Raw genomic sequence first — 26,515 nt, 5'->3', positions numbered from 1 at the left:
CCACACATATTCAGTGTGTCATTTGTTATCATATGCTGTATTCTTAGAATAAAGTAGGCCAGAGAAAAGAAAATCATTAGGAAAATACACTTACAGGACTGTCCTGTATTTATCGGGAAAAAAAAATCTGTGTCTAAGTGTGCAGTTCAAACCTGTGTCGTTCTAGGCTCAACTGTAGTCAAGTCCACAGAGGCAAAAGGCAGAATGTGGTTAGCAGGGGTGGGGCAAGGGGGTCGCCCGAGGTGCTGATCAAGCTTTACAAGCTTTACCACAAGTTCCAGTTATAAGATGAGTAAGTTCTGAGGACCTCAGGTACACATGGTGACCACACTTCACAAACCTGTACACTTGCGGTTTGCTAAGAGAGTCAGTGTTAAGGTCCTCACCCCCCACACACACGTAACCATGCAAGGTGATGGCATGTTAATTATCTTGATTCACAACGTATATGTATATCAAATCATCACGTCACATACCTTAAACACATACAATTTTTATTTGTCAACTATGCCTCAATAAAGCTGGGAAAAATTAAAATAATTGTAAAAAAAACCACAGAAGCCTGTGTGCAGAATAAGGGTACTGGGAGCAGGGATGGACCAGAGTGCACACGGCCAGGTACCAAGTGTGGCCGAGGATGCGCAGCCTGAACTAGCAGCCTTCCTTCCGGACGGCACCTGTCCTAAGACCCAAGGTCCATGACATGTATGATCTTAGTGGCTGGCTAAAATGACATAGGAGTTGCCCTCTACTCTGACCACAGTTACTAAATGATCCCAACCTGCCAGCACAGCCTCTTGGCTCCCAGTTACACAGGAACTAACGAGCAGGGGACATCTCCCCATCTCCCCGCTACTGAGCGCTGAGGACTGAGGCAGGACGGGCACTGCCCCGGAGTTTGCAAAGCCAAGGCCTGTGTGCTGGGTCGATGGAGCCCGGCGTGGCCCCAAGCCCTGGCCACGCAGGGCTCCTCAGCCGCCCTGTCACCCCTCACCCGCCAGCCCAGGGACACGCCTGCCATCTCCCCACTGCCCAATGGCTCGCCGTACTGTGCACGCCCCTGGAAAGGGCAGACAGAAAACAGGGTAGAGAGTAGGCTTAAAATCAAAGGCCATCTGCATTCAGAAAACAAAGAATTAAAGATCACATGTCTTTTATCAGGTATTTCTGATTTCAAAAAAGGTTTCCGTTTTGGAACAGGAGGTTAAAGGTTAAAACAACCAAAACTAGTAGAAATGACTGCTTAGCTTATGGCACGGAGTTTACAGCTGACTTCAAATATATGTGTGTTTGTAGTAAGAGGTGATGGATGGCAGCTTCTGGAGGAAGACAAGAGACTGGCCACACCTGCCCCATGTGGGCCCGCTGCCTGGGAAGAAGGCGCACCCACACTCTGGCGCTCGGGCCGCGGTCACAGCGCATGACTCAACCAGACCCTCTGCTTTTGTGCTCTACCAAATGCAGTTCTGCTGAGCTTGTCTGCTTGTGTTTGGAGAGGGTTCCGCTAAGAAATAAAAACTTAGGAAGCCACTGTCCCAACCGAGGCTCGGGCGGGCACCTGCGCATCCTGTGAACGCCTTAATTCAGTCATTCGTCCAGCAGACACCCTGTGTACCGCCCGCCGCACGGGGTGCCGAAGCCACCACAGGGAGGCCACCTGCTAGTGGGTGGACGGGCAGGCAACACAGCCACATGGATGAATAATTAGGATGGCGGCCCTCGTCGGCCGTGCTGGGCAGAAACGAAGCCGGGCTGGGACTCAGAGTAAGGCTGGCGGCGGGCACAGGCCCCTCTGAGGAGCTGCTGCCGGATGGGGACGTGGCCTGAGTGGCATGCGAGACCAGGGCAGGAGGACGGTGCCTGGCGAGGCGAGGGAAAGCGCCACCTCCGGCCCCGGGGCTCGGAGCAGGCAAGCAGCAGGCCCAGCTGGGTGTCAGTGGGGGAGCAAGCCGCAGAGGGCCAGCAATTTCGGGGAAGGGAGCGAGGGGAGGCGTCCTGGCGTGGACAGGCCCCCAAGGGGACAGAGAGGCTCTGGGAGCAGCGCAGGGAGAGCTGAGAGCTGGACGGGTGAGGTGACGTTCATGAAGCAGCTGGGGCGGAGGTGTCGCGTGGCCCCTGCGGGGACTGCGCCCGTGGCCATGCCCGCGCGTGCCTGGGGTGGGGACGCTTACGTGAACGCTCCCCCTCACTCCTCACTTCTCAGCTTCAAAAGGCACATCTAGGAATGGCAGAAACCAGCCTAACCTTTTGGGGATGTAGGAGTTGGGTGGGAGGGGAATCCTGGCAAAGCTGCTCGGTATGGGGTGAAAAAAAGGAGAGAAATAAAATACAAGAATAAGCGTTTATTACAAGGAAGCCGCACTGTCCCGAAGCCCAGACTGAGAGAGCCGGCTGGCCCCTCTTGCGGCCCCACCTCTGCACTTCTGGTTTTCGGCTGTGGGCATCCTCTGTGAGCAAGTTTTGAATAACTTCCCACAGGGCGACGGCTCCATTTCTAAGCCTCTCTGTAATGCTAGAATGTCCTTCCTTTCCTGGAGGCAGAATCTGCCCCTGGACTTCACCCCCCCCCCGGTCCTGGCTTGCCCTCCACGGAGGCCGACCTCTAACCCTGCCTGCACAGGGGGTCTCTGGCTACGGGGAGCAGTCGAAGAGCCCCTCTCCTTGTGAGAAAGTGGAAAATCTCTTCAAGTTGACGAGGATCACAAAAACAGCACTGTCCACTTCCTTAAAACGAAGCCACACAACTAGATGGTGAGAGGCTTCGAGATAAAGAGACGCTATGTGAAACGGAAGACGACAGTTACTGACGGTGTTTCTGAGTGGGTGACGACTCCTCACCAAAGCCACGCGGGACATCCACGTGGAGACCACCCCAACCTGTGAATCGGCTCCCTGGGCCCTGCCCTCCTCCCGGAGCAGATGTGCTGCTTGGGCTCCCAGGCCCCTCGGGGAGCCCGACTCTCCCGGCCGGCACAGCATCTCACACATCCCCGTGTGGAAACCCACCCCGAGCCTCCACCTGGGTCCACTCAGCAGGCTCCTGTCCGCCGCTGGGGAGGTGTCCCTGGGAAGCGGGGTCAGGGCCGGGGGGGCCGGGGCTGGACCTGGGGTGGGAAGACGGGAGCCACGAGCCTCAGCAGCCGGGTTCCCCCCGCAGGCTCTGTGCTCGGGCCGACCTCAGGGTCTGAATCCCCGAATCCCAGCCACTAACTTCGTGTGTGACTCTGATCAGTGTAGCCTCTTTCGGGCTCATCGGCAAAGATGGAGGAATCCAACGTATACCTCCTAGAACTAGCATACAGATTCGATGAGGAAGTTTTTCTTCTTACAAATCAAAAGAGAAATCGAAGGTGGGAAAATAATAAAATCATTTAAAAAACAAAATAAAACACATATACGCTGTCTGGAGCAGTTCCTAAGATCCAGGGTGTGGTCACGAAATAGTGAGCCCCTCCCTTCCAGCCTATGGCACGGAGGCCCCAAGACGGAGAAGGGCCCGGAAGGTGCCCGGAGGCACCCAGGTCCGCAGGGGTGGAAGACCCTGCAGGGGAAGGGCCCTGCCTGCCACTAGCAGGCACCACTTCCTCAGGAAGGACACACAGGACCTTGAGTTGGGGGCTCCCCACGCTTGGGGGGCTTGGCTCTGTACACATTCTAAGTGGACGAGATTCCCAACCTCCGGGGCTCCCGCACCCGCTGCTGACAGAACAAAACTGTCACGACGATCGGGCTTAATATTTATGATGAAACTGAACTTCTCACATTTATAAATCTCCTACAGAAAGGAATATCTTCTACCAGGAAAGAAAGGGTAAGCATGAACAGAAGGCTATAGAAACCAGTCACTTTTGTCCTGGATTTTGTTACCGGGCCTATTTCTTTTTTTTTAAGGTGAAGACCGATTAAATGGCATGATTATCACTGTACGTAAAACAGGGAACGTAATTCCTTTTATTAAAATAAGTAAATCCCCAAACAACCTTCAGGATCCGTGGCCCCAGCCTCAGGGATCAGCACATCTGTAATTCAAGAGGTGCTCGGCAGGTACTCCACGAGCGGCGGGGAGCAGGGCCGCAGGCTCGGGGCCCAGCCGCCCACTGTGCCAGCCGCCCCATCCAGGGCCCACCACCAAAGCCAGCCGTTGTGGGACAACAGAAAGCATCGAGAAACCTACGCTGAGTTTCTCTTTCCCTTGCAGTCCCCAGGCACCCTCGAACCCCACACCTGTCCCGCTGCGGCCACCACCGCCTGCCCTCCGACCCACAGCCAGCAGACCATGAGAACACGGGGCTCATACCTTTAAATACACTAGAAAATTCAACTCTCAAAAAACGGAAGAATAGATTAATTAAAACATGTGGAAAACAAAAGGGAACTTGCGAGCATAAGGACCTTCATGAGTATCGTAGGAACTTTGGAACCAGCACTGAGCTAAAAGAACGAGGTTCCATCAGAGCTGGTTCCATCCAGTCAAAGAGGACACCTGTGGCCTCCCCGTGTTGGATCACTCCCAGGAAAGGAGTCCCCACGTACGATACTATTTAGAGGCAGGAAGAAGGCTTCCTTTCCACCCGGGGCCGCAACTCTCCCACTGGGCTCTTCCTAGGAAAGGGACACAGAGCACCTGAGTCTCACCCGAATTTCCAGAATTGCTCAAATTCGGCCAGAGCTCTGAAATCTTGGCTTGCTGCTTAGCAAGCCGGCGTGCTTGGACTCGTCAGGACAGGTGTGGGAGGACGCCACCAGCTCAGGGCCAGGCTCGTCACATGTCTCTGCAACGAGCGGCTTCCAGAACTCGCGTCCCGGCCACCTGGGAGCCACGGCAAGCTCCTCCACCTCTGCCCTGACTCAAACCCTCCCCCAGGGGCCGGGGAGAGGCAAGGCAAACATCTCTTCTGGGTGAATCAATGGCAAATACACTTTCACAATTGGAACACTTCATTAAAAATAATAAAAGTAGACATCAGAAATTGTGACTTACCCCCATCAGATACAGTTGCAGACTGAAAGAAAAGAGAGAGAGACATGAGTTAATGAAGCCTCATGACAAGTCGGGAAGCAGCAGGTCCGTCGTGTGAGCGCAGGGCTCCCGGCTCCGGGCGCGGGCGACCCAGGACACGCGGGCACCCCAGTGAGCTGAGCGCCGCGCTCCCACTTCCTGAACGAACCCCGCCCAAGCCGGGCGGGCCGGGGACACAGGGCTCTGCGCAAGTCATCACCACTTTCATGGGAAGAGAACAGATCCCGGCACGTTCGACACCATTAGGAACACCTTGGAGAAAGCTGGCTCAGGAGCCCACATCAGTGCGGGCAGCGTGTGGGGCGCACGGGGCACCGGGGAGGCAGGCCCCCTGCACACCGCACCCGGGGCCACCCCACACCAGGCTGCTCGATCGCCTCCACCTGCGTGGGGACCCAGGCCCAACCACGGGGTGCCGGGGACAGGTGCTGGTGACAGCCCCGCAGGGGTCAGCCCACAGCCCGCCCGCCAGGAGGGAGCCTGGAGCAGAGGAGGGCGGTGGGCGGTTGGCTCAGAGGCACCAGGGCAAGAAGGAACACGTTGTGCAAGGGGAAAACAGGCCAGTAGGCAGCAGGAGGCCGTGAGGGAGGGCCTGGCAGGACGGACGGTCGGAATGACAAAAGGCCCGTCTGAGGAGGACGACTGGAAGGTGCTGCGCAGGCCGAGGCCCGTAGAGAAGTGGGGAAAGGGGAGGAGCGGCTGAGGAAGGAGAGCATTTGGGTGCACAGACACGGGAAGCCGGAAGGAGCCAACAAGGAAAGGACTCGAGAGCCTACAGGGGACACCCTGCAATCCTGCTGGGCGTCCTGGCCCCAGCAGAGGCCGTGGCTCCCCAGGATGGCGTGTGGGTCAGGCCCCAAGGTTACAGGTGCTGAGACACTGGCCCTGGGCCCCCCCCCGGCCATCCCCCGGCTGTCACCGTGCGCAGGATCAATCCTCGCAGCTACATGTTCTCGGTGGTGACCAAAGCCCCCGGGGCTCAGGCCTGGCTACAGAATCCCTCCCTGGTGCCCTGGCATGGAGAAAGACCCCGTGTCCTCTCTGCAGAGGCAGGTGAGAGCACAGTGCACAGCATGAGGAGGGTCTTCCCAAAGGCCCAGCTGACAGCCCATTCCTGGCACCAGGCCCCCCTTAACCTCACCTCCCAGGCTGCATGGAAGATGGGGGACCCTCTCCCATTCAGAGCCCCTCACCTCGTGGGACTTAGACCCGCAAGGCTAGAGGACCGGCTAAGGGAGGACCTTCTGGCCCAGAAAGAGGGCCTGTCCTCCGACAGCCCGGGGAAGCCACCTCCTGACCGTTTTGGAAACGGGGCTGCTCACGGTTTCCAACCATCCTGAGTGCTGGGGCCAGAAATACTCTAAAACTGGACCCTGGCACCTTATCAAGACGTTCCCAACAGTGAACACACACACTGGTGGCATGTCCGGTTTTTACACCACCATCGGGCCAGATGGGCAGGCGAGTATGGGCCCCGCAAGCCAGCGCTGGGCCATCAGCCCTCTGCCACCAGACCCCTGGCGGTCTTTACTGCAGCAGTGCGGGGCAGGCTCCCTCCCGGGCTGACACGAGCAGTGTGCAAAGCGGTCCTTCCCGTCCTCACAGTAAATCACCTACAATCCGTTATAAGTTCAGTAGTATGAAGGCACGTTATTCCCTGGAGATTATGAGAAGAAAATCCGCAAGACCACACACAAAATCAGAAATACTGTCAATAATCACGTCTGAGAAGTTAATCATAAAATGCAAACTTCTATAAATAGGAAGGCCACAGTCAACTTCATGTTACGGTCACGGTGGAAACCACCTTCGCAGACTTCAGCAGGTGGAAAAAGGCACTAAAACTCTGTACGTCCACCCCCAAAATGGACCAAAACCCACGACCCAGGACAGAGGCGTGTCCCTGAAGCCAAAAGAGATGGAAGCAGGCGGCGTGAGAGTGGGGTGCCGTGGAGTGGCAGCGGGGGGAGCCGCGTGGACGAGGCGGGCAGGGCGCTGCCAGACTCCAGCCCGTGGGGCCTTCCGTGCGGCGCAAACGGATCCAGGTAAAGCGCAACAAACACGCTTTTTAAAAAAGTATCCTTTATTTTTTAAAAAAGTTTTAGATTTATAGAAAAATTGTGAAGACAGTACAGAAACAAACATGCTTTTAATATGCTGCTGCTCCGAACCCAGCAAAGGAGCCACGAGGTGGGACCCAGGGGCCGGGCTGGACGCTGGGCACAGGGCACAGCCCACACACCCCGGGACTCCTGGGCCAAGATGCCCAGCTCCCTAATCCTTCCGGGAGGAAAGCAGTCCGACTGAGGCCCGCAGGAGTTCCAAAGAGTGAGCCCACCCAAATTAGAGCTCACAATTCAAAAATCCCCCCGAACTCGAGGGAAAAGCCCACCAGGAGAAACGACAGGAGACGCACGGGCACTGGAAAGTTCACATACAGAATGCCCCAGAGCTCTGAAATCGTCGGTAGAAGCCGTAACGCAGACAAGAGGAGGTGAGGGGGCCTCCGTGAAACAGAACCCTCCACGAGGCGTCTGGCCGTGCACGATGCTGAGATTAGACACCGGGGAGAGAGGCGAGCAGAGGGGAGGCTGCTGAAGAGAGAGTCTGGGAACTGGAAGACAGCCCTGAAAACGGTCACCCTTGCGGCCACTTGGAGACCAGAGGGCCGGGAGCGAGCAGGGGAAGGAGAGGCAGGAGGCCTGGACGCGGGCCAGCGAACTCTCAGAGAGGACAGCTCTCCTGCTGGTGCCAGAGCTCACCGCCCACAGGCCACCCCCGGGACCCCTCACGCACATCCTCCGGGAGAGGTGCCCCAGCATTCTGGGTGCCTCGGTTGTTCACCATGTTCCAGGAGGCACTCAAGAGCTCTGAGCCACAGCCTCAAATGTGCATTTCCTTCCCTTTCCCCAGTTTGGGAAGCTGTGTCCAAAGAGCACCTCCCAGGCTTAAAATGCTAAGGAAGGTTCAGGGCACCTGGGTGGTGCACTCAGTTAAATGTCTGACTCTTGGTTTCGGCTCAGGTCGTGATCTCAGGGTCGTGCGATCGAGCTCTGCATCAGGATCTGCGCTCAGCAGGGAGTCTGCTTGAGATCCTCTCTCACCCTCTGCCTCTGCCCTGCCCCCCCAAAATCAATCAATCAATCTTTAAAATGTTAAGGAAAGGGCACCTGGATGGCTCAGTCATTAAGTGTCTGCCTTGGGCTCAGGTCATGGTCCCAGGGTCCTGGGATCGAGCCCCACATCGGGCTCCCTGCTTGGCGGGAAGCCTGCTTCTCCCTCTCCTACTCCCCCTGCTTGTGTTTCCCTCTCTTGCTGTGTCTCTCTCTGTCAAATAAATAAATAAAATCTTAAAAAAATAAATAAAAAATAAATAAAATGCTAAGGAAAGTTCTAGGCATCTGGAAAGCTGTGGGCTAGTGGGCTCATCCTGGAGGGGCCAGTAAGGGCGCAGAGGTCACAGATGTCCCCCGACCACCCCACATCTTCTCAAGCTCATACTGGGATTGCTCCTCGCCCACCGCAGTGTGAGGCAGGGTCACAGGGAGGCCAGCTCCGCAGCCTCACTCACGGCCTCCACCCTCTGCTCTGGACATGTTGCCCTGGTGACGCTCATACCCCTGGCAGAGCTCTACGGAGACATGCTTCAATAGTATCCGGACACAGGGCGCCTGGGTGGCTCAGTCGGTTAAGCGTCTGCCTTCGGCTCAGGTGTGATCTCAGGGTTCTGGGATCGAGCCCCACGTCGGGCTCCCTGCTCAGCAGGGAGTCTGCTTCTCCCTCTGCCGCTGCCCCTCCCCAGTCTCAAATAAATAAATGAAATCTTTAAAAAATATATACTATCCAGACATAAAACTACTCTCCTCTTCCAAGTTCACATATTTTTGAAGAAATAAGTAATGACTTTTCCTGACTAGATTATTTAATTTGCAAATAAATAGTGTATAATTACCATTAACCTGATTCTCCTGTTTACTGTCCAATATTTATTCCACTTTACAAGCATGCAGTGGCAGAGCCGGGCCATGACATCAGCCGATCCCTGCTCAGCACCCCAGCTCCTTGGCCCCTGAGATGGCCATGGGAGCAGGCTGAGGAGCATGGATCAGGGGCCTTCGCTCCAAGAGGAGGTAAGGCCTAAAGAGGTGAAGCGGTCTCCCACGGCCACAGGTGGTGGCAGGGAGGAGCCAGGAGGCGCCCTGCGGGGAGCTCGGGCCCAGCGTGCTTTACTGGTGGCCGGGCTCAGTGCTCGGCGAGCGAGGTGAGGAGACACAGGCAGACAGCCTACCAACAACAGGGAGCTGGAAAAGACAGGGAACCCCCAAATCATTCCTATTTGCCTCAGGATCAACAACATGTCTATGCTGACCCAAGTTACCCTTTTAAATCCTGGTATGCAATTTTTCTTAGCAGAGCCCGGCTGACGGGGGGAAGCAGTCCAAGATGGCAAAGCTTCAGAAACCCCCCTAAGATACTTCCCATGGAGCATCGCCCACAGCAGGGGGGATGACTTAAAGTCAGGCATTCCCAAGGTCTCAGCACACTGAGACCACTGGACCACTACAAACGCTTTTATGAATTACAGCTTAACACCCCTAAGGTTTATGCTGATATCCAGTATAATCCGGATCAATAACTCGTTTTCATTAGTCTGTACTCGTGGGCTCTTCCTGCATTCCCATATCTACGTGTTACACCTACAAAAGCAGCAGAACTGTAAAAACAAGCTGCCAGTGACAAAGATCCCAGTAAGTGAGCATCCGTCTGTGCTCATCGTAACAAAACAGCTCGAGAGTGTTCTAGAACATATGCCTACAGGACTGGAATTTACACTGACATAATGTATTTGTTTGAAAGAAACTTACAAAGTATTTAGATACGCAATTTAAGTTCAAACCATCTCCATTCCTCGGGTCAGCCTCTTAAACCTGATAGTTCAGTGGAAATCGGACTGATTCCCAGCAGGAAATTTGGACGACACAGGTTCCATGGATATTTTATTTTAAATCAATGGTATTGGGGCGCCTGGGTGGCTCAGTCGTTAAGCATCTGCCTTCGGTTCAGGTCATGATCCCAGGGTCCTGGGATCGAGCCCCACATCGGGCTCCCTGCTCAGCGGGGAGCCTGCTTCTCCCTCTCCCACTCCCCCTGCTTGTGTTCCCTCTCTCGCTGTGTCTCTCTCTGTCAAATAAATAAATAAAATCTTTAAAAAAAAAAGTTTTAAATCAATGGTGTTAAAGTTTCAGATCATTAATATGAAGGGAAGTACATGATGAATCTAACCTTTATCAAGGCTGATCCTGTCTGTAACATTAGACAAGAGCAAGTATTAAACTATATCGTCACCAAATTACTTTGATATACAGTAATACATAATAATATCAACTTTCAGTTTTGAATCACTGACAAAATTTCCTAGCTTAGACATAAAAAGTATTAATCAGTCCTATCTGAGTCCTAAATAAGAGACCAAAGGCTGTAAGTTGCCCAAATGCATCAAATGTTTTGAATACAAAGAGAATATAAATAACCCAAATGATGAAAAACCTTAAGAATTTAACACTTCCTATTTGTATCTAATATACACTTATTTGACTTTTTAAAAACTTCATCAATGGGGCCCCTGGGTGGCTCAGTCGGTTAAGCGTCTGCCTTTCACTCAGGTCATGATCCCAGGGTCCTGGGATCGGTGCTCAGCGCTCAGCGGAGAGCCTGCTTCTCCTTCTCCCTCCACCCCTTCTCCTGCTCGTGCACACCGTGCACGCTCTCTCTCAAATGAATAAATAAAATCTTTAAAAATTTTTTCAAAATAATGAAAACTTGATCATTTAAGTTTTAAGTGACTCCTCGCTGGACCGAGTGTGGAAGCGAGCAGGCCCATGTGGGGCCTGTTGGGGGCGCTATGCCCTGACTTGGGCTCCATGGGCCCAGGGGTCTTCACACCCAACCACAATCCCCTAAGGAGCTGTCAAATCAATTCGAGGGCCATGAGCCGCATTTGTCAGCCACCAAGTAAGATGGATAGAAAAATGTGAAAGGAAAATACCAAGTACTTCCCGGGATCCATGCTGTGCTCAGGCCCAGCTTCAGTCACACATGTGTGTGCACGTGAGCACACGCATCACGTGCGCGAGGTCCCCACGTGACCCGCATCTCCCCCTGCAGAGTGTAGTCCCAGGGCTCTGAGAGCTGCTGCAGGAAGGACCCAGCCCCTCCTGGACCCTCAGTGTGCCACTTCTCACACCCCTCCCCCCCCACCCCGCCCCGCTCCCACCTGCGGCCTCACCTGCAGCCCACCTACCTGGCTGTGGCCCCAGCTACGCCTTCTCAGGGAAGCCTTCCTTGCCAGGCCCCTGAGGCAGGCCCACCACAGCCTTGATGTCTGCCCTTGCCAGTCAGCTCCCAGGTCCCTTGGTGGCAGGGCACAGGAGCGACCTCCCAGAGGCCCGGCGAGAGGGCTGTGTTCAGCACCCGTCCCCACGCTGGGATGCCACAATGTTCTATCCCAGCCCCGCTCTCTCCATGTTCACGCATATGAGTCACGAGCACACGCACACCCCACACCACTGCTTTCCAGCAGCTCCAACCAGAGACACCTGGACATAGGGCCTCCCATGACACAGGTTCACGGGAGGTTCAAACTGTGATGTTCACAATGAAGAATTTCTGTGATCCGGGAGATAGGGATGACATGGGGTGAATGGCATGGGGTGAGGGCACTCTGGGCGCTTTCAGTGCCACACGACGTGGGCGGGGGTGGACCCATCACAGTGTTTGCAGGGGGGAGGGGACGGGGCAACCGAGTGTCAGATGTGGGCAGAGCCCCAGAGCTCAGAATGGAACCTGGGCTTCGCTCTCTAAAGTGCGTGTGCGTGTGTGCACCTGCTTCCCAGAGACCTCTTCATTCTTCAATAAAATCAGAAGAGAGCCAAGAAGGCCAAACCCACAATGACAGCATTTCCCCAAGGATTTAAGACTGAATGTTCATGTCACACCCTCAGTGAAGGCTGAGATGGTGCACTTTGCAAACACCCCGATGAGCGGCACGGCACACAGGCCCCACACTAACACTAGGTGTTCGGTGTGAGCATCTGACCTCACCCAGAAATCCTCTGACCTTGACATAAAGACTGCAAACCCCATTTCCTCACTGGCTGGCCCAATTCAAGAAAGACACGGGGTGGGAAGCGGCCGAAGGTCTGGGATGATGCCCACGACCTCGCACCCCAAGACAGGAGGGACCGCCAGTGAAGTGAAGGTAGGCACGGCCTTCCTGGGATGCTCTGTGCAGGAGGCGGCACCATGTCTAGCTCTCAGACACTGTCACGGAGGAGCTCCTGCAGGAATGGGACATGCAGGGACACGCAGGAGGCCGGAATCCAAGCCCCACTCTCGTGTGAAGTTGAAGCCCAACCCCAGGGACTCGCTTTCTCATAAAGGCTGAGATGTGTCGGTGGTTTTAAAACCTCCACCCAGCAGAGCTGAGCCTCAAGGTGGAGCCCCCCGTCCTCCCCAGGCTGGCTCCATCAGCTCCCAGCAGCCCCTGGGCTCCAGCAGTTGCCCTGTGGGTCAGGCAGGGCCGGGGGAGTTCCAGCTGAGACTGCTTCCACTCATCAACGCCTCTGCAGGCGCGAGGGATGCATGCAACAGAGCCACACACCAGACCGGGCAGCCCTGCCCCCAGGTGCTTCTGCTGGGCGCTGAAGATGAATCCAAAAATGTCAGCTCCCTGCTGCCTGGGCAAGTCAGGTGCCACGGGAGAGCATGGCACAGAGAAGGGCACACAAAGGTGTCCCCGCAGGGTGTCGCTGGAGAAGGGCTGATGCAGGGCAGTGAGCAGCGCCCAGGGTGCTGGCAAGAGAGCAAGGTGGGGCAAGGAAGGAAGAATGCAAGGACAGATTTGGAGGGCTGGTCCACGGGCCTGCCGACACGGAGGGCTCGAGGGATGGCCTGAGTGAGGGGCAGGGGAGACCGAGGGAGAAGCCCAAGTCCGACTTGGCCACTGTTCCCCACCCGCCTCCTGCACGTCCAGAGGGAGCTGGGAGCGGACATGGACCCGCTGCTGGGTCTGGAGCGTGGGGTCCCCGCTGCAGAGGCAGGCTGGAGAGGGCAGCCTCTAAGTGATAGCTTGGAGGCACCTGGAGGAGAGAAGCCAGGGAGGGATCCTGAGGGAATGGGGCCCCCAGGAAAGCTGGTCAAATGCTGGGACACCCAGACATCCTGCTGTTTTAGGAAATCTGGCCTTTCTTTCGTGGGAGGATGACAAGCACTGACAGACAAGTCATTCAGGGACGGATGGTGAGAAGGGGCAGTGCACTGGACACCCCTCGCGGGATCAGGGAGGAAGAAGCCTGCATGCCGGCCGCACCCCAGGACTGGGGGTGCAGAAGGCAGGACCGTCTTCAGCAAATACCAGGGAGGAAGAGCTGTTGCTGCAAGGCGGCCCACCTCTTACTGAAGGAGAGGGGAGAACGTGCAGACAGAAACTGGAGTCCACTGCAAATAGACCGGGGGGTCTTCTTATACAGACAGCCAGGAGCAGAGCCTCAAACAGCGAGAGAAGAATGTGTGCAACCAGTGCCTTAAGTGGGATGAACACGGATCACAGACCCGAGGCCCCTCCCCCAAGGGTTTTAGGGTCGAAAGCGATCTGGGGCAAAGTACGCACCGACTGACTGACCGCCAGTCACGCAGGGCCAGCCCACTGGACACAGGCCCGCGGCCCTCCACCCAGCTCTGCTTGGCACCGTGGGAGCCCTGTGAGTGGGACAGGCCGATAGGAGAGACGGGCAGTGAAGAGAAGTCCGTTCATCTGAGCTAAAAAAAGAGAAACTCAGCCAAATGCAAAAGAATTCTGTGCAGCCCACCCCGCTCATCCCAGAGGTTCGGAGCCAGCCGGGCGGGAGGCGGCCCACAGAAGGGCGGCCTGCCGCGCTCGCTCCCACCCCACAGCCAGCCTGGGAGCCGGGCAGCCCACACGGCCTCCCCTGGGGACCTAAGCCCGCTCTCAGCTCTCCCCCCTGCCACCCGCCCCGACCCCCGTGGGCCTGTGACCGGAGCCGGCCCAGCCCATCCGTGGCGCCACAGCGGCCCTGCTCGCGTGGCCAGCCCTGCCTTCTTCCCCACCGAGCCTGGGCCTCCCCAGGTGCAAGCCCAGCGGCCTCCTCCCCGCCACCTCCCTGTCTTCCTCCAGCCTCTGCGGGGCTCTCTGTGGGGCTCTCTGCGGGACCCGCTCGCCCTTTGCACGCCCCGATGAGGCGCCCCGAGAGCACGGCCACCTCCACCGCTCATCCCACGGCACCCAGAACACTCCACCGCGTCCTTCTAGTGCAGCCCTTCTTACTTTCAAAATGCTACCCAGAGCCCCAGTGCACGAAGAGGCGAAAGCCGCTTGGTCTCTGGGAAGTTCTTTCCCTCACGCAGTAGCAGCCCCAAGGCAGCCGCCGGGGCAGACGGACCTCAAAAGGCATCGGTGACATGAGATGTGCTCCCAAGCCCCTGCCCGGCAAACCTCTGCCAAGCGTGCAGCCCAGTGGGGTCTGTAGTTTAGGACCAGGAAGGAGGGACAGAGCCCAGGAGGGACTGAGCTCCGTGGGCAGCCCCGCCGGTGGGAGGCAGGGTGGGGGCCGCAGCCCCGGACGGGAGGCCCAGCCCCCCAAGTGCCACAGGGGCAGCGGGGCGAGGGGTCCACACGGGACGCCTGCCGCAGCTTTCTTCTTGTGACGCTCCTATTCCTTTCAGGCTGTGGGGTTTGTGTCCCCCACGCAGCCTTGGCAGCCTCTGCGGCTGACACCTGTCCTGACGTGCTTGGAGGACGACGGACGGCTTTGCTCGGACAAAGGGGCACATGTGCACGTTCCAAGTCTACGTCCGCTCAACTTCACTCCTTACAAGATGGACAAACTGCGATCTGTTCGTTTGGCCGAGAGCCTCTCGCTTTTCCTGGGCCGGCAACCACCGGCTCTCCTTTGTGCTCCTCAAACGACCGTGGGAAAGCGCTCCCACGGAGGCGGAAGGGCTCTCCGCCTGCAAGAAACACATCCTTTCCCGCCGCACGGCGTCCACTGAGCACGCACACACACTGCGGATGGCGGCCTGGCCCCCCGGGGCACCCCCACTTCCGCACCAGCAAGCGGAGGCTCCGAGGGAGAAGCAGAGCCAGTGAGGCGCGGAGCCAGCCTTCCCACACGGGCCCCCCAATCTCACTCCCCTTGCCCATGGGCCTGCGGGGTTAGCCCCCCACAAGGACCCGCCTTCCGCCCGCTTTCCCACGGGCCCCCTGGAGCCCGGTGGAGCTGCACGCAGTACCTACCACTCATCCCACGACCTTCCGGCACCCCTCGACCCCAGAGGGGAGGGGGCTGCTCGTCTATGCTGCTTAACACAACCATACCACCCGGTCTTCACACACCCATGCCAGCAACTTACTTGCCAGTTTGAGCCTTTGCAAGAGGTTTGGAAGGGATCCAAATCATTTATACAGGCAAGCACAAAGCAGATTTTTAGTGACCTTTTTTTTTTTACTCAGAATAAAAACCAACATTTTCTAAAACTTGCCTTTATATACCATTGAACTGAAAATGCAGCCTACGCATATGTACAAATAACTAACTGGCTAATAGGCCCACAAAGGTCACAATATATTCAAAATTCACTTTTCCATCCAGGACGAGGAGGGGGGTCTATGGGAACACGAGGCAGCCAGAGGCGGCCCTGCGGCAGGCACGCCCGTAAACATCAAAGGCGCCTCTCCACCCTCTCGAGTGAGCGTTAGTAGTCCCTGGGCTTTGCAAACTACATCCCGAGTATTTTTAAAATACATTAAAATCGGCACTCACTGCATCAGGATGATCCGTGACCTCTCCAACTGACCTATTCCTATTTTCCATGTAAAGGGAAGGAGACAGCTCCTTCCCCTTCACCTCACATCCAAACCCGTCACTTCTAACTGACTCCCCTGCAGCTCCCCAGAGCTCCCTGGGCATTTGGAAAATATCAGGATGAAACAACTCTCAGAAAAGAATGAATTTAAAATCAGTACCCCGTAATTAGTGACAATCTCGTGTAAGTAATTTCTTTTTACCTTTATGTCAACACAGCCCAGCCACAAGAGGAAAAGAAACATTCTTTTTTAAATCTCAAACCTTTTTTTTTTTAAGTTTCATAGTAAGTTCAACTTTATATATAAAAGCTCAGATAATAATTCCTATGCCAGAAGTTCCCTGTGTACCTGTATGAGGCAGAATCACCTCACTACGTTTTACAATATTAAATACAAAATGGTGATTTAAAGGCTATGATAGATTTTAATAATCCAGTTGAAATTTAACACTTCAACACAATGAGCTCACTTGCCTTAAAATCTGCTTAAAATCTCATTCCTCCAGTAAGGACGAGAAAAGCATGGGATGCTCTCTGTAGGGCCAACTTCAAGGCAAGCAGCTGGGAGCCGGGGAGGCTGGGCTGGCCTCGCTGCAGCCGACCGGCCCGGCCCAGCCTCGCTCCGGGGGCCTGGGGTCCCAGAGCCCCGGGCGTGTGCTTGAGCTCCGTGATGCAGACAAGCACTGTTTTCAAAGTTCACACCTAAAATCTACCATTCGCTGAACAGTTTAAAAACAAAACAGTCACGGAGATGCCAAGTTGTCTTACAGAAGATCTGTTAAATGACAAGAAACAGCTAGAATAACTTACCTGCTGATCATTTAACATGTGCGTTTCCTTTGACAGCCCTTTTCCCAAATTCATCTTAGGGCAAGAACACTTCCGACCCACACCAGGCGTGCGGATCTACACTATACCATTCGACGCAGCCGCATGCCCGTGCATGTCAGGGAAGTTTAAAGACATTTCAGATGAAGTTCCATTCCGCTCCCTCCGTAACCCATGGCAACAGGACACTGCAGGAAGCTGTGGTTTGCCAGGGATTCAGACTCTATCTCAATTGTCTCGTGTGGAAAAAAAAAAAAAAGCCGTTTACATAAGTCACGCTGTGAGATCATTTTTCAAGTATTTCCTCTACCAAATCAGAAGAATAAAACTTCAGCTGATAGGGGTAATTCTCAGTCAGTACAACAGCTGCAGAGAATTTGTTTTTTTAGCAGCGTGGCGCAGTTCACAGCCTTAATTACAGTTGCTGACGATTCTATTATAAGCCTCCATATGCACGAGTTTATGTGATGCCAACCTGCGGATTCGGCCGTATTCCTAAAACCCGTCTCACGCATCTATCTCTGTCCCATGATCCGCCTCATCTGCCTTCTGACGCCTGACACAGGCTGAGAGGGAGGGAACCACGGCAGATCCTGCTGGACAGAGGAAGAAGAAACAGGAAACTGAGTCTAGAACTTAGGTATCACTGCAAACGGACCTGTTGACTTTCTGGAGACCCAAGGGCAAACTGCTCACCCCAAAGGACTTCTTTGCACCACGTTATCCGTGTCTGGATCCCCTCTGCACGGGCTCCAGGGCTCAGCATGCCCACCCCACCATGGAGGGTTAGGCAGCCACAGACCTTGGGAAGCATCCTATCCAGGGCTGCAAACTCAATGCCAACAGGGTCAAGAGGCTGGGAGGATGGCCCTCAGGTTTGGGGTCGGGCCCTCAGCTGACCGCACTGACCATGCTGAGCCTGTCCTGACTTTTGCTTTTCCGTGGGAGAAACATGAGTATTCCCAACGTGAGCATTCGGTGAAGGAAGTCTGGGACACCGAGCACAGGATGGTGTTTAATGCAGAAATGTACGGTGCCTGCCTGAAAGGTGAAAATCTTGCAGACGAACCACGGGCATCAGCTCAAGCTGCCTCAGACTGCTTTTCTCAAAAGATCCACACACAACAAAAGTATGAACTGATGTCAAGGCAAAAGCGAGGAAGGGGCAGAAGCCACCATGACCATCCACACCGCCACCACTGAGCACAGGAAGCACCTGGCCTGAGGGGGGTGGGCGAGGGAGGGGCTGGGAGGGGGAGAGCACAGCCCAGGGCTGGGGGACGGGCTGGGGGACGCAGGGAAGGCTGCACGGAAGGCTAGGACCCGGTGAGAGAGGCGGGGATGGGAGCAGCAGCCTACGGCATGGGCCCCCCGGAGGTGGGCAGGGATGCGCCAGGCAGCCCCACCTCTCCCCCTGGCCCCTGCACCCTGCGCCTAGTGGGGGTGATGTAACAAGCCTCAGCCCAGAGAGCTCCTTCCAACCCTCCTAGGAGTCCAGGGCTCCCGTGGTTGACCCGCCAGGCCTGGAGGGGCCTAGAGCCCCTGCCCTCGCTGGGGCTTCATCCTTAAGTTCCATGGCCCACCCCCTCCGCCTGCTCTCCAAGATCGTCTTTCCCAAACAGGACAGTCGGCAGTATGAAGGAAGTGGGGGCCTCCACTAACAGATAGATCTCCCGGGTACACCAACACGTCACCTCTTCTGGGAATAAATCAAGTCTGGCAGACAAAGCCCACAAGCCCACCTCCTTCCCCCGGCGGCTGGAAGAGAGGAAGTGGCGGGCAGGGCGCTGTGTGGTATCAACCACAGACTGGCAAGGCTGAGACAGGCTCTGGCCAGGCCCAGTGGGCAAACAGACAGGACACATGCCACCCTCCTTCCCCAACCCACTCACCGCCACCCCTCCTGCCCAACTTCACCCTCCAACAGGCACACACCCATGCATGCACACACACGCACCTTCTGAGGACACACTCTGGCAGGTTTTCGTGGGTGGTCAGTCGAGCCCGTGACTCTGTGACCCTGGTTATTTGCCCTACCGATTTCCAAGGGGCCTGTACTAATTTGTAGGTTTGGCCCTAGTCCCGAAGGCCTGCCAGACCTCGGAGGACCACCAGGGACCAAGAATGGAACCAGACTACAGAATAGGAAGGCCATGCCCACAGGGCGCCCCGTGGGACCTCTGGCCAGGACCTCGAGAAAACCCAGCACCTGGGCGCTGAGCCATCCACACTACCACTCAGGGGCCAAGCTTCTTTTTCTTTTAATCACTTCAGACAGAAATGCCCACACCCCAGCAGAGGAAGCGCAATTTCATCTTGTCTGTGTGGTCCGTCACGTGTGGCCTGAACAGTGGCCTGCCCCTACCTGGCTCCACGCGCCACAGTCTCTCTGCATCCTTGTGTTCTTTGCAGGCTTTCTGTGTCTCCCCTCTGGCTGTCCGCCTGCCCTTCTCTGCTGTCTGCAGGGCGAGGAAAGGGAAGGGACGGGGGCAAGAATCTGGCGACAGACCCCCTATGCTGGATGGCACCTTGGCCCCCAGAGCCCGGCTCACCTGCAGGGGAAGGAGAGATTCCCAGGCTGTCCAAGCATCCCAGAGTCCCAGCAGCTGCTGAGGGCAAGTGTCCAGGACACCAGACACACTCACCATCGCATCCTCCCTATTCTGATGGGTATGTTGGCTCAGGGCCGGTTGGAGACTGAATTCAGACCTGGGCCCACAAAGATGAGCCCCTAATAAAACCAGGTGCAGGTTTGGGTACAAGAAAAATCTGGTGGGGGTGGCGGTGCAGGGTGGCAGTGAGCTGCGCAGAGGGGCAGCAGGGAGAGTGCCAGCTCAGCAGGAGGGTGGGGGGTCCTCGGCCCCCAACCCCAGGCCTGCCTGACCACGTGAGCCGCCTAGCAGAAGAGCCAGGGGCCTTCGATGGGGAGCTCTGGCCCAGGAACCCAGACAACAGGAAGTAGGTCCAAAGCACCCACTGGTGCATCACCAGGCTGGGGAGACCCCAGGGGCCCCTTGTTCCCTCTGCCCCGCACCTGCCCAGGGGTCTGATCTGAGCTGGGAATCCAGTGTAAGCACTTGGGAATGGCAGCAGAGGACATTCCAGCGGGAACACAGGCAAGCCAGGCAGGGAGAGAACCCTCTGTGGCCACCTAGAAAATCCTGCTGAGAGCCCCTCCTGTATTCTGGCAGGAGCCCTCCTGGCGGCAGCCTCCCACCTCCCCAGGCGCCCCTCATGGGTTCTTGCCCCCAGCCCCACGCCAGTCTTGGGAGGGGGAGGAGCACCTTCCCCTGAATGCCCTGGACCCATCAGGACTTCCCAGGTCTTCTGGAACACGCACACTCTACTAAAGGTTCCAGCATGGCAGAGGGAGATGAACACGGGGAGCAGCCCAACCTCAGGTGCAGGCACCCCCCGCCGCCCCCCGCCCCAGTCTGGGCAGGTTGGAAGGAAATGTATGACCTCGGCGCCCTCTGCTGTCCAGGCCCTGAACTGCCAGTCCTTGCTAACCACACCTGGGCCGTCTCCCCAGCCGACTTCCTCCCAGCACGGTGCTCTAGACCTCTAGACCTCCACACACAGGGAGGACCTCCTGCTCTGCCCCTGCGTCTGCCAGAGACCCTTCCACACACAGCCCCACTGACCCGGGCGATGAACACACCCAAGTTCTCCACATTCAACACAGAAGCATCACTCTCTCCCTCAGCTCCCTGTTGTGAGTTTCCCCAAAGCCTCCTTTACGCTTAGAGTAAGACCCCAGGTCTCACCCTGGCCCTCCCTGCCTTCTGTTCCCGAGACCTTCACGTGCTGGCCCCTCGCATCGATGGCTCAACGTGAACACTCCCTCCTCAGAGGGGCCCATCTCTGGTCACAAACCTATTCCAGTCCCCCCTGACATCCCCCTGCCACAAATGTGCCATGCCTCCTTCCAGGATGTCCGCAGTACCAGAGGCCTCCCACTGGTGTCCCCAGGTCCAGGGGCCTTTCTTCACCCTAATGACCCTCGACCCCCTCCCTGGGCCCTGGCCAAGCGCCAGGCACCCCTCAGCTCAATCCAAGAGCCTTCCTGCCACGCCTGCACCAAATCAGAGGCACGGAAGGTCCCAGGGCACCCTTCTCCCTTCCCCTGTGCCCTGGGGGCTCACGGGCCATTTCCAACCCCCACCCGTGACAGCCGTCCCTGCTGGGCTGCGCAAGCACCTTCCCAACACTGTCTGCTGACCCCACACACTCACACCTGTCACCCAAGCAGTCTCTCACATTCTGCACCACGGAGGACTTCCTGGCACGCGGCACGCTGGTCCAAACAGCTAAGGAGAGAAGCTCCCACCGACCTGCACTCGCCGCTCCCCGCTGCACCCATTCTGCGCTCTGTGGTGGGACCCCGAGATCAGCCCAGCTGCATGCACAAAGAGCACACGCTTCCGACTCCATGGCCAACAGCCCACGACGGCGACACTCGACGGAGGACCTCTAGAGACTCGGGCCTCCCGTGCTGGTCTCGGGGACATGGCTCCCTTTTAAGGCTGTGCACATTCAGCTCAGCCCCCCTGCCCCCGGGGCCCCTCTCCTGGGCCCTCTGCACCTTGGCAGCCTCTCACAAACATCAAGACCGTCGGTTCATGCCCCGATCCGTGCCTGACTAAACACCTAGGGGGCAGAGACGCCCCGCAGTCCACGCTAGGCCTACAGGGCGGGCCATGTTCTTCCCGACCGGCCTCTCAGGTCACTGCCTCCTGGGTGACCGTCTGCCATGGTCATGACCAAAATGGGCACCTTTATTAAAACACACAAGAGGGATGCCTGGGTGGCTCAGTTAAGTGTCTGCCTTCGGCTCAGGTCATGATCCCAGCGTCCTGGGATCGAGCCCCCATCGGGCTCCCTGCTCGGCGGGAGGCCTGCTTCTCCCTCTCCCTCTGCTTGTGCTCTCTCTGTCAAATAAATAAAATCTTAAAAAATAAATAAATAAAACACACAAGAACTCACTTCTGACCTTTCTCTAGCAACTGTCTCATTCTCGGACCCCACCCCACAAGGCCCTTCCCCGTTCCCGCCACCTGTCAGCAGCTCATCTGCTGAGGGCAGGCCCCGGCTCCTCTGTCCCATCTTCCTCCTCTCTCAGGCTCACCTGCAAGACCCCAGCCGGTGACTACTGCCCACCCCAGCAGTCAGCAGGGCTGCGAGGCTCAGGCTGAGCATGTTTTCTGGAAGCTGGAACACAAATTCGGAAAGGAGCACATAGTGGGAATGTGCGGTTCAGAGATTCATCACGAAGTGCAGCCCATGGGGCTCCTCCCAGGCCATAACGAAAAGCCACATTCCAGCCTCTCTCCACGGTTCTACGCTGAACATACAACCACACGCCGCGGCTCAGTGTGGCCTATTTTCTGACGTACGGAAATGGAATCTTTGGTGTCTGCCTTCTTTCTGGGACGTTGACCTGCGCTCCCGAGGCGGCCACGGCGCGTCCCGCTGCACGAAGAAATCACAGCTTACCTGTCCTTCCCAGGGCGGGCGGACAGGCAGGCGGCCCCCCCCCGGCACTGGTCGGACGCTCGCGCACGTCCCTCCGCGCACGTGACGTCTACTTCGGATGGAGTGGAGCTCCAGATGGCAGGGTGTGTGTGCCCCCCACACACCCAGCCACACCGACACGCGACACCGCGGTCCTCACTCCAGCCGCCCGGCTTGCTGACCTCACCACAGCAGTCACGGCACGTCCCTGACGACCAGCGTGGCTGGATGAGCCCTCGGGGCATCATCTTCCATAAAATGCCCCCCAAGTCTCTTGGCCACTCTTCTCTGGCAGGCGTCCTTGGATGGATGGGCCTTGGGGGCCACCCCTCCACACACCCCGGTGTTCTAGCACATGCGTTCGCATGAATGGAGGGTCCTGACGTTCACCAAGTTGGGGCAGCAGCCTTTGCCTTTATGGTTCATGCTCTTTGTGTGGGGTTTAAAGTCTTCTCCACCCCCACACCCAAGGCTGTGTGGCTGCGTGACCCTCTGGTGACGCTCCTGTGCTCTCTGCACGTCACATCTGCAGCACAGCTGGATTTAGCTGTGTTTGTACGGCATGGGGAGGACCGACTGACTTTCTTTTTCCCACGTGGATGTCTCCTATTCCAGCACCACTGAAAAGATCACACTCAGCCCTGCTCTGCACACAGCCCACATATGCAGGCACTGGGTCTATTTCTGCGCATGCTCTTCTAGTCCACTGTCTGTCTGTCCATCCGTGTACCAACACTTACACAGTCTTGATTTACTCCCACTCTGTCATAAGTTTTGGTAGCAAATAGCAGAAGTCCTCCTACTATTCTTCTTCAAGAATATCCTGGCTAAAACTATGGAAAGAGCCAAGATGTCCATCGACAGATGAATGGATAAAGAAGATGTGGTATATATATACGATGGAATATTATGCAGCCATCAAAAGGAATGAGCTCTTGCCATTTGCAATGACGTGAATGGAACTAGAGGGCTTTATGCTGAGCAAAATAAGTCAATCAGAGAAAGACATGTATCATATGACCTCAGTGATATGAGGAATTCTTAATCTCAGGAAACAAACTAAGGGTTGCTGGAGTGGGGGGTGGGGTGGGAGGGATGGGGTGACTTGGTGATAGACACTGGGGAGGGTATGTGCTCTGGTGAGCGCTGTGAATTGTGCAGGACTGTTGAGTCTCAGATCTGTACCTCTGAAAAAAATAATGCAATATATGTTAAGAAAAAAAAAGAAGAAGAAGGTAGCAGGAGGGGAAGAATGAAGCGGGGGAAATCGGAGAGGTAGACGAACCATGAGAGATGATGGACTCTGAAAAACAAAGTGAGGGTTCTAGAGGGGAGGGGGTGGGGGGGATAGGTTAGCCTGGTGATGGGTATTAAAGAGGGCACGTTCTGCATGGAGCACTGGGTGTTATGCACAAACAATGAATCATGGAACACGTCATCTAAAACTAATGATGGGGGGGGTATAGCTCAGTGGTAGAGCATTTGACTGCAAAAACTAATGATGTAATGTATGGTGATTAACGTAACATAATAAAAAAATAAATAAATAAAAAAGAATACCCTGGCTACCCTTTGCATTTCTATGCCAACTTCAGAATCATCTTCTTAAGTTCAACAAAACACCTGTTGGGATTTTGATTAAAATTGCATTGAATCCACATGGTATTTTCTAACTGTACCCACAGCTGAATGGTGTATATTGACAGAATATCCAACAACCTTGCCAAGCATTCATTAATTTTAATAATGACTCCATAAATTCTTTTAGATTTTTGACGTCCTAATCACATCATATAAGACTAAGAACACTTTCATCTTTTTTTTGCGGTTTTAAAATTTCTGTTGTTTTTACTTTCTTAGTATGCTGAGACTGGCGATAAACACTTGAACAACACGGTAACAGTGTACATCTTTCCTCTTGCTCCTGACCTCACAGGGAAAGCTTAAGTATGCTGCGTGCTCTCGGGGTTTTTATATCCTTGTCAGATTAAAGAAGTTCCCTTTAATTTCCATTTTGTTTTGTTTTTTACCATGAATGGATACTGGCTTTTCCCAAATGTTTTTCCTGCTTCTGTTGAGATGACAGACGATTTTTCTACTTTCCTCTCTTAATGTAGTTAATTATACTGACTTTCAGGTATGAAAAAAATCACGTCCCTGGAATGAATGTGACCTGCTGGGCTGTGCGTCTGTCAAGGGCGTGACGTCCTTCCACCTGTGCTCCCCGCTGGGCAGCCCTACCCCGCCCCTCTCCGCTCAGGTCCTCATCAGCTTTCGGGGCCAAGGTTTTTAAGGCCTCATACAAAGAGTTGGGAAGTAAGCCCAACTTCAGGGATTCTTTTGCTGGTTCAGCCCGTTAATTTTCTGTTTCATTAATTTCTGCTTCTGCCTCCCTCACTGCCCGGCCTCTACTGCCTCCAGGTCAGTCTCACTGCTCTCTCTCTAGGCTCCAGACAACCTTCCACGTTCAGTCCTCTCTCATGCCTGTATCAAAGCACTGTGAGCGCCCCCTTGGCACGGGGGCAGCTGGGTGCCACAGGTCAGATGCGTGCGTTTCAGCATCATCCCACTCTGCTCCGACCTCCACAGGGATTCTCCTTTCAACTACAGAGTGCTTGGCGGATCGCGTACCCACAGGTGTGTGGGCCTGCCTCCTCGTCGCTGGATTCCAGTCCCCCTGGCTGTGGCAGGGGACAGACTCTGTCAGGAGTCCTCTGCAGCTGCTGAGACTTGCTTTATGGTCAAGCATGTGGTCAACGTTCATACACGTCCCATAAGGGAGTGGAGAGAACGCGCTCATCGGGGGCAGTGCCGCGTGTGGTCCAGGAGGCCAAGTTGGGAGTCGTCCCCAGGTGCCCCATCACATTCTTCTGATTAGCGTTGCACGGTGAGTCTTTTCTCATTCTTCTGATCGCTTTCTGTGTCCTCAAGTTTTACACGTGTCTCTAGTAAGAGTATAATCAGATTTTTCATGCAGGCTGACCATCTTTTCTTTTTAATTAGAATATTGAATTCATTTAAAATCAATGTACTGGGGGGCCTGGGGGCTCAGTCGTTGGGCGTCTGCCTTCGGCTCAGGTCAGGATGCCAGGGTCCTGGGATCGAATCCCGCATCGGGCTCCCTGCTCGGCAGGGGGTCTGCTTCTCCCTCTGACCCTCCTCCTTCTCATGCTCTCTGTCTCTCATTCTCTCTGTCTCAGGTAAATAAATAAAATCTTTAAAAAAAAAAAAAAAAAGAAATACCATATCCTTGGGGTGCCTGGGTGGCTCAGTCGTTAAGCGTCTGTCTTCAGCTCAGGTCATGATCCCAGGGTCCTGGGATCGAGCCCCGCATCGGGCTCCCTGCTTGGCAGGAAGCCTGCTTCTCCCTCTCCCACTCCCCCTGCTTGTGTTCCCTCTCTCACTGTCTCTCTGTCAAATAAATAAAAATCTTAAAATAAATAAATAAATAAAATCGATGTACTTACTTCCCTCTCTCGCTGTCTGTCAAATAAATAAAAATCTTAAAATAAATAAATAAATACATAAATAAATAAATACATAAATAAATAAATAAAATCGATGTACTTACTGACATATCTGGACTTCACCCAGCGCTCTAGTGAACGCCGCCTCTTGTCAGCAGCTTCCTGCTCTCGCCCTCCTGTCCTCTCGCCTCCCAACTGTCTCACCTTCTTCTGAGCTGACTGTTTTTTATAACTCCATTTTCCCCTCTTGCAACCTAAAATTACTCAGTATTTTATTGTCTCAGGTTACCCTAAGGATTACAGCATGCATCCTCCTGTTGTAAGAATCAAGGATTAACTTGATTAAACTGAGGCAAGCGCCCGACCCTTGCGTCCCCTCTCCCAGCGCTCAGACTACTGCTGTGCTGTCAGGTAAATTGATATATTTTTAAACCAAACAAAACACGGTTATTCTTGTTTTATACAGTCACCATTCATCTGGATTGACCCACACATTTACCATTTTCTATGGTCCTCCTGGGTCCTCCTCATCGTCCCCAGGCTTAAATAGCTCTCCATCGGACTCTACCTCCAGGGGACACAACCAAGATGCTGGTGTGCCGATGGGCTCCAGGGAAGTGGACTCGAGACTGGACTCGTGACGAGGAGCCGGGCTGCTGGTGGTCGAGGGGATGCAGAGGCCCCTGGCAGGGTGCAACGTGCAGAGGGTGTTCCTAAAAGGCCCAGGATGATTAAGCACCAGTTGAAGGCTGATGTGAAAGCCAGTGCCTCTGGGGAGGGGACCATACAAGGCAGTGAAGACCAA

General features: G+C 55.2%; 1 protein-coding gene across 6 annotated transcripts in view; it reads right to left on the bottom strand.

Moving 5' to 3' along the window:
• The window catches only part of RGS12 (regulator of G protein signaling 12), a 114,622-nt gene that overhangs the window by 43,833 nt on the left and 44,274 nt on the right, over positions 1-26,515 (bottom strand). For 5 of the 6 annotated variants that reach the window (XM_064584210.1, XM_045881833.3, XM_064584209.1 and 2 more), the window contains one exon: positions 4,982-5,003. In XM_064584210.1, coding sequence (XP_064440280.1) covers positions 4,982-5,003 — 22 coding nt within the window. Of the gene's footprint in view, positions 1-4,981; positions 5,004-16,711; positions 16,966-17,204; positions 17,326-19,094; positions 19,290-26,515 lie in introns of those variants that run through there. The other variant, XM_064584212.1, reaches the window with a different exon arrangement.

Source organism: Mirounga angustirostris, unplaced genomic scaffold, assembly GCF_029215605.1.
Source record: "Mirounga angustirostris isolate CCGP_5_RB_7025 unplaced genomic scaffold, mMirAng1.0.hap1 SCAF_2, whole genome shotgun sequence".
NCBI lineage: Eukaryota > Metazoa > Chordata > Mammalia > Carnivora > Phocidae > Mirounga > Mirounga angustirostris.
Note: the sequence above shows the minus strand (reverse complement) of the source record. Positions and strands in the feature narration are given on the sequence as shown.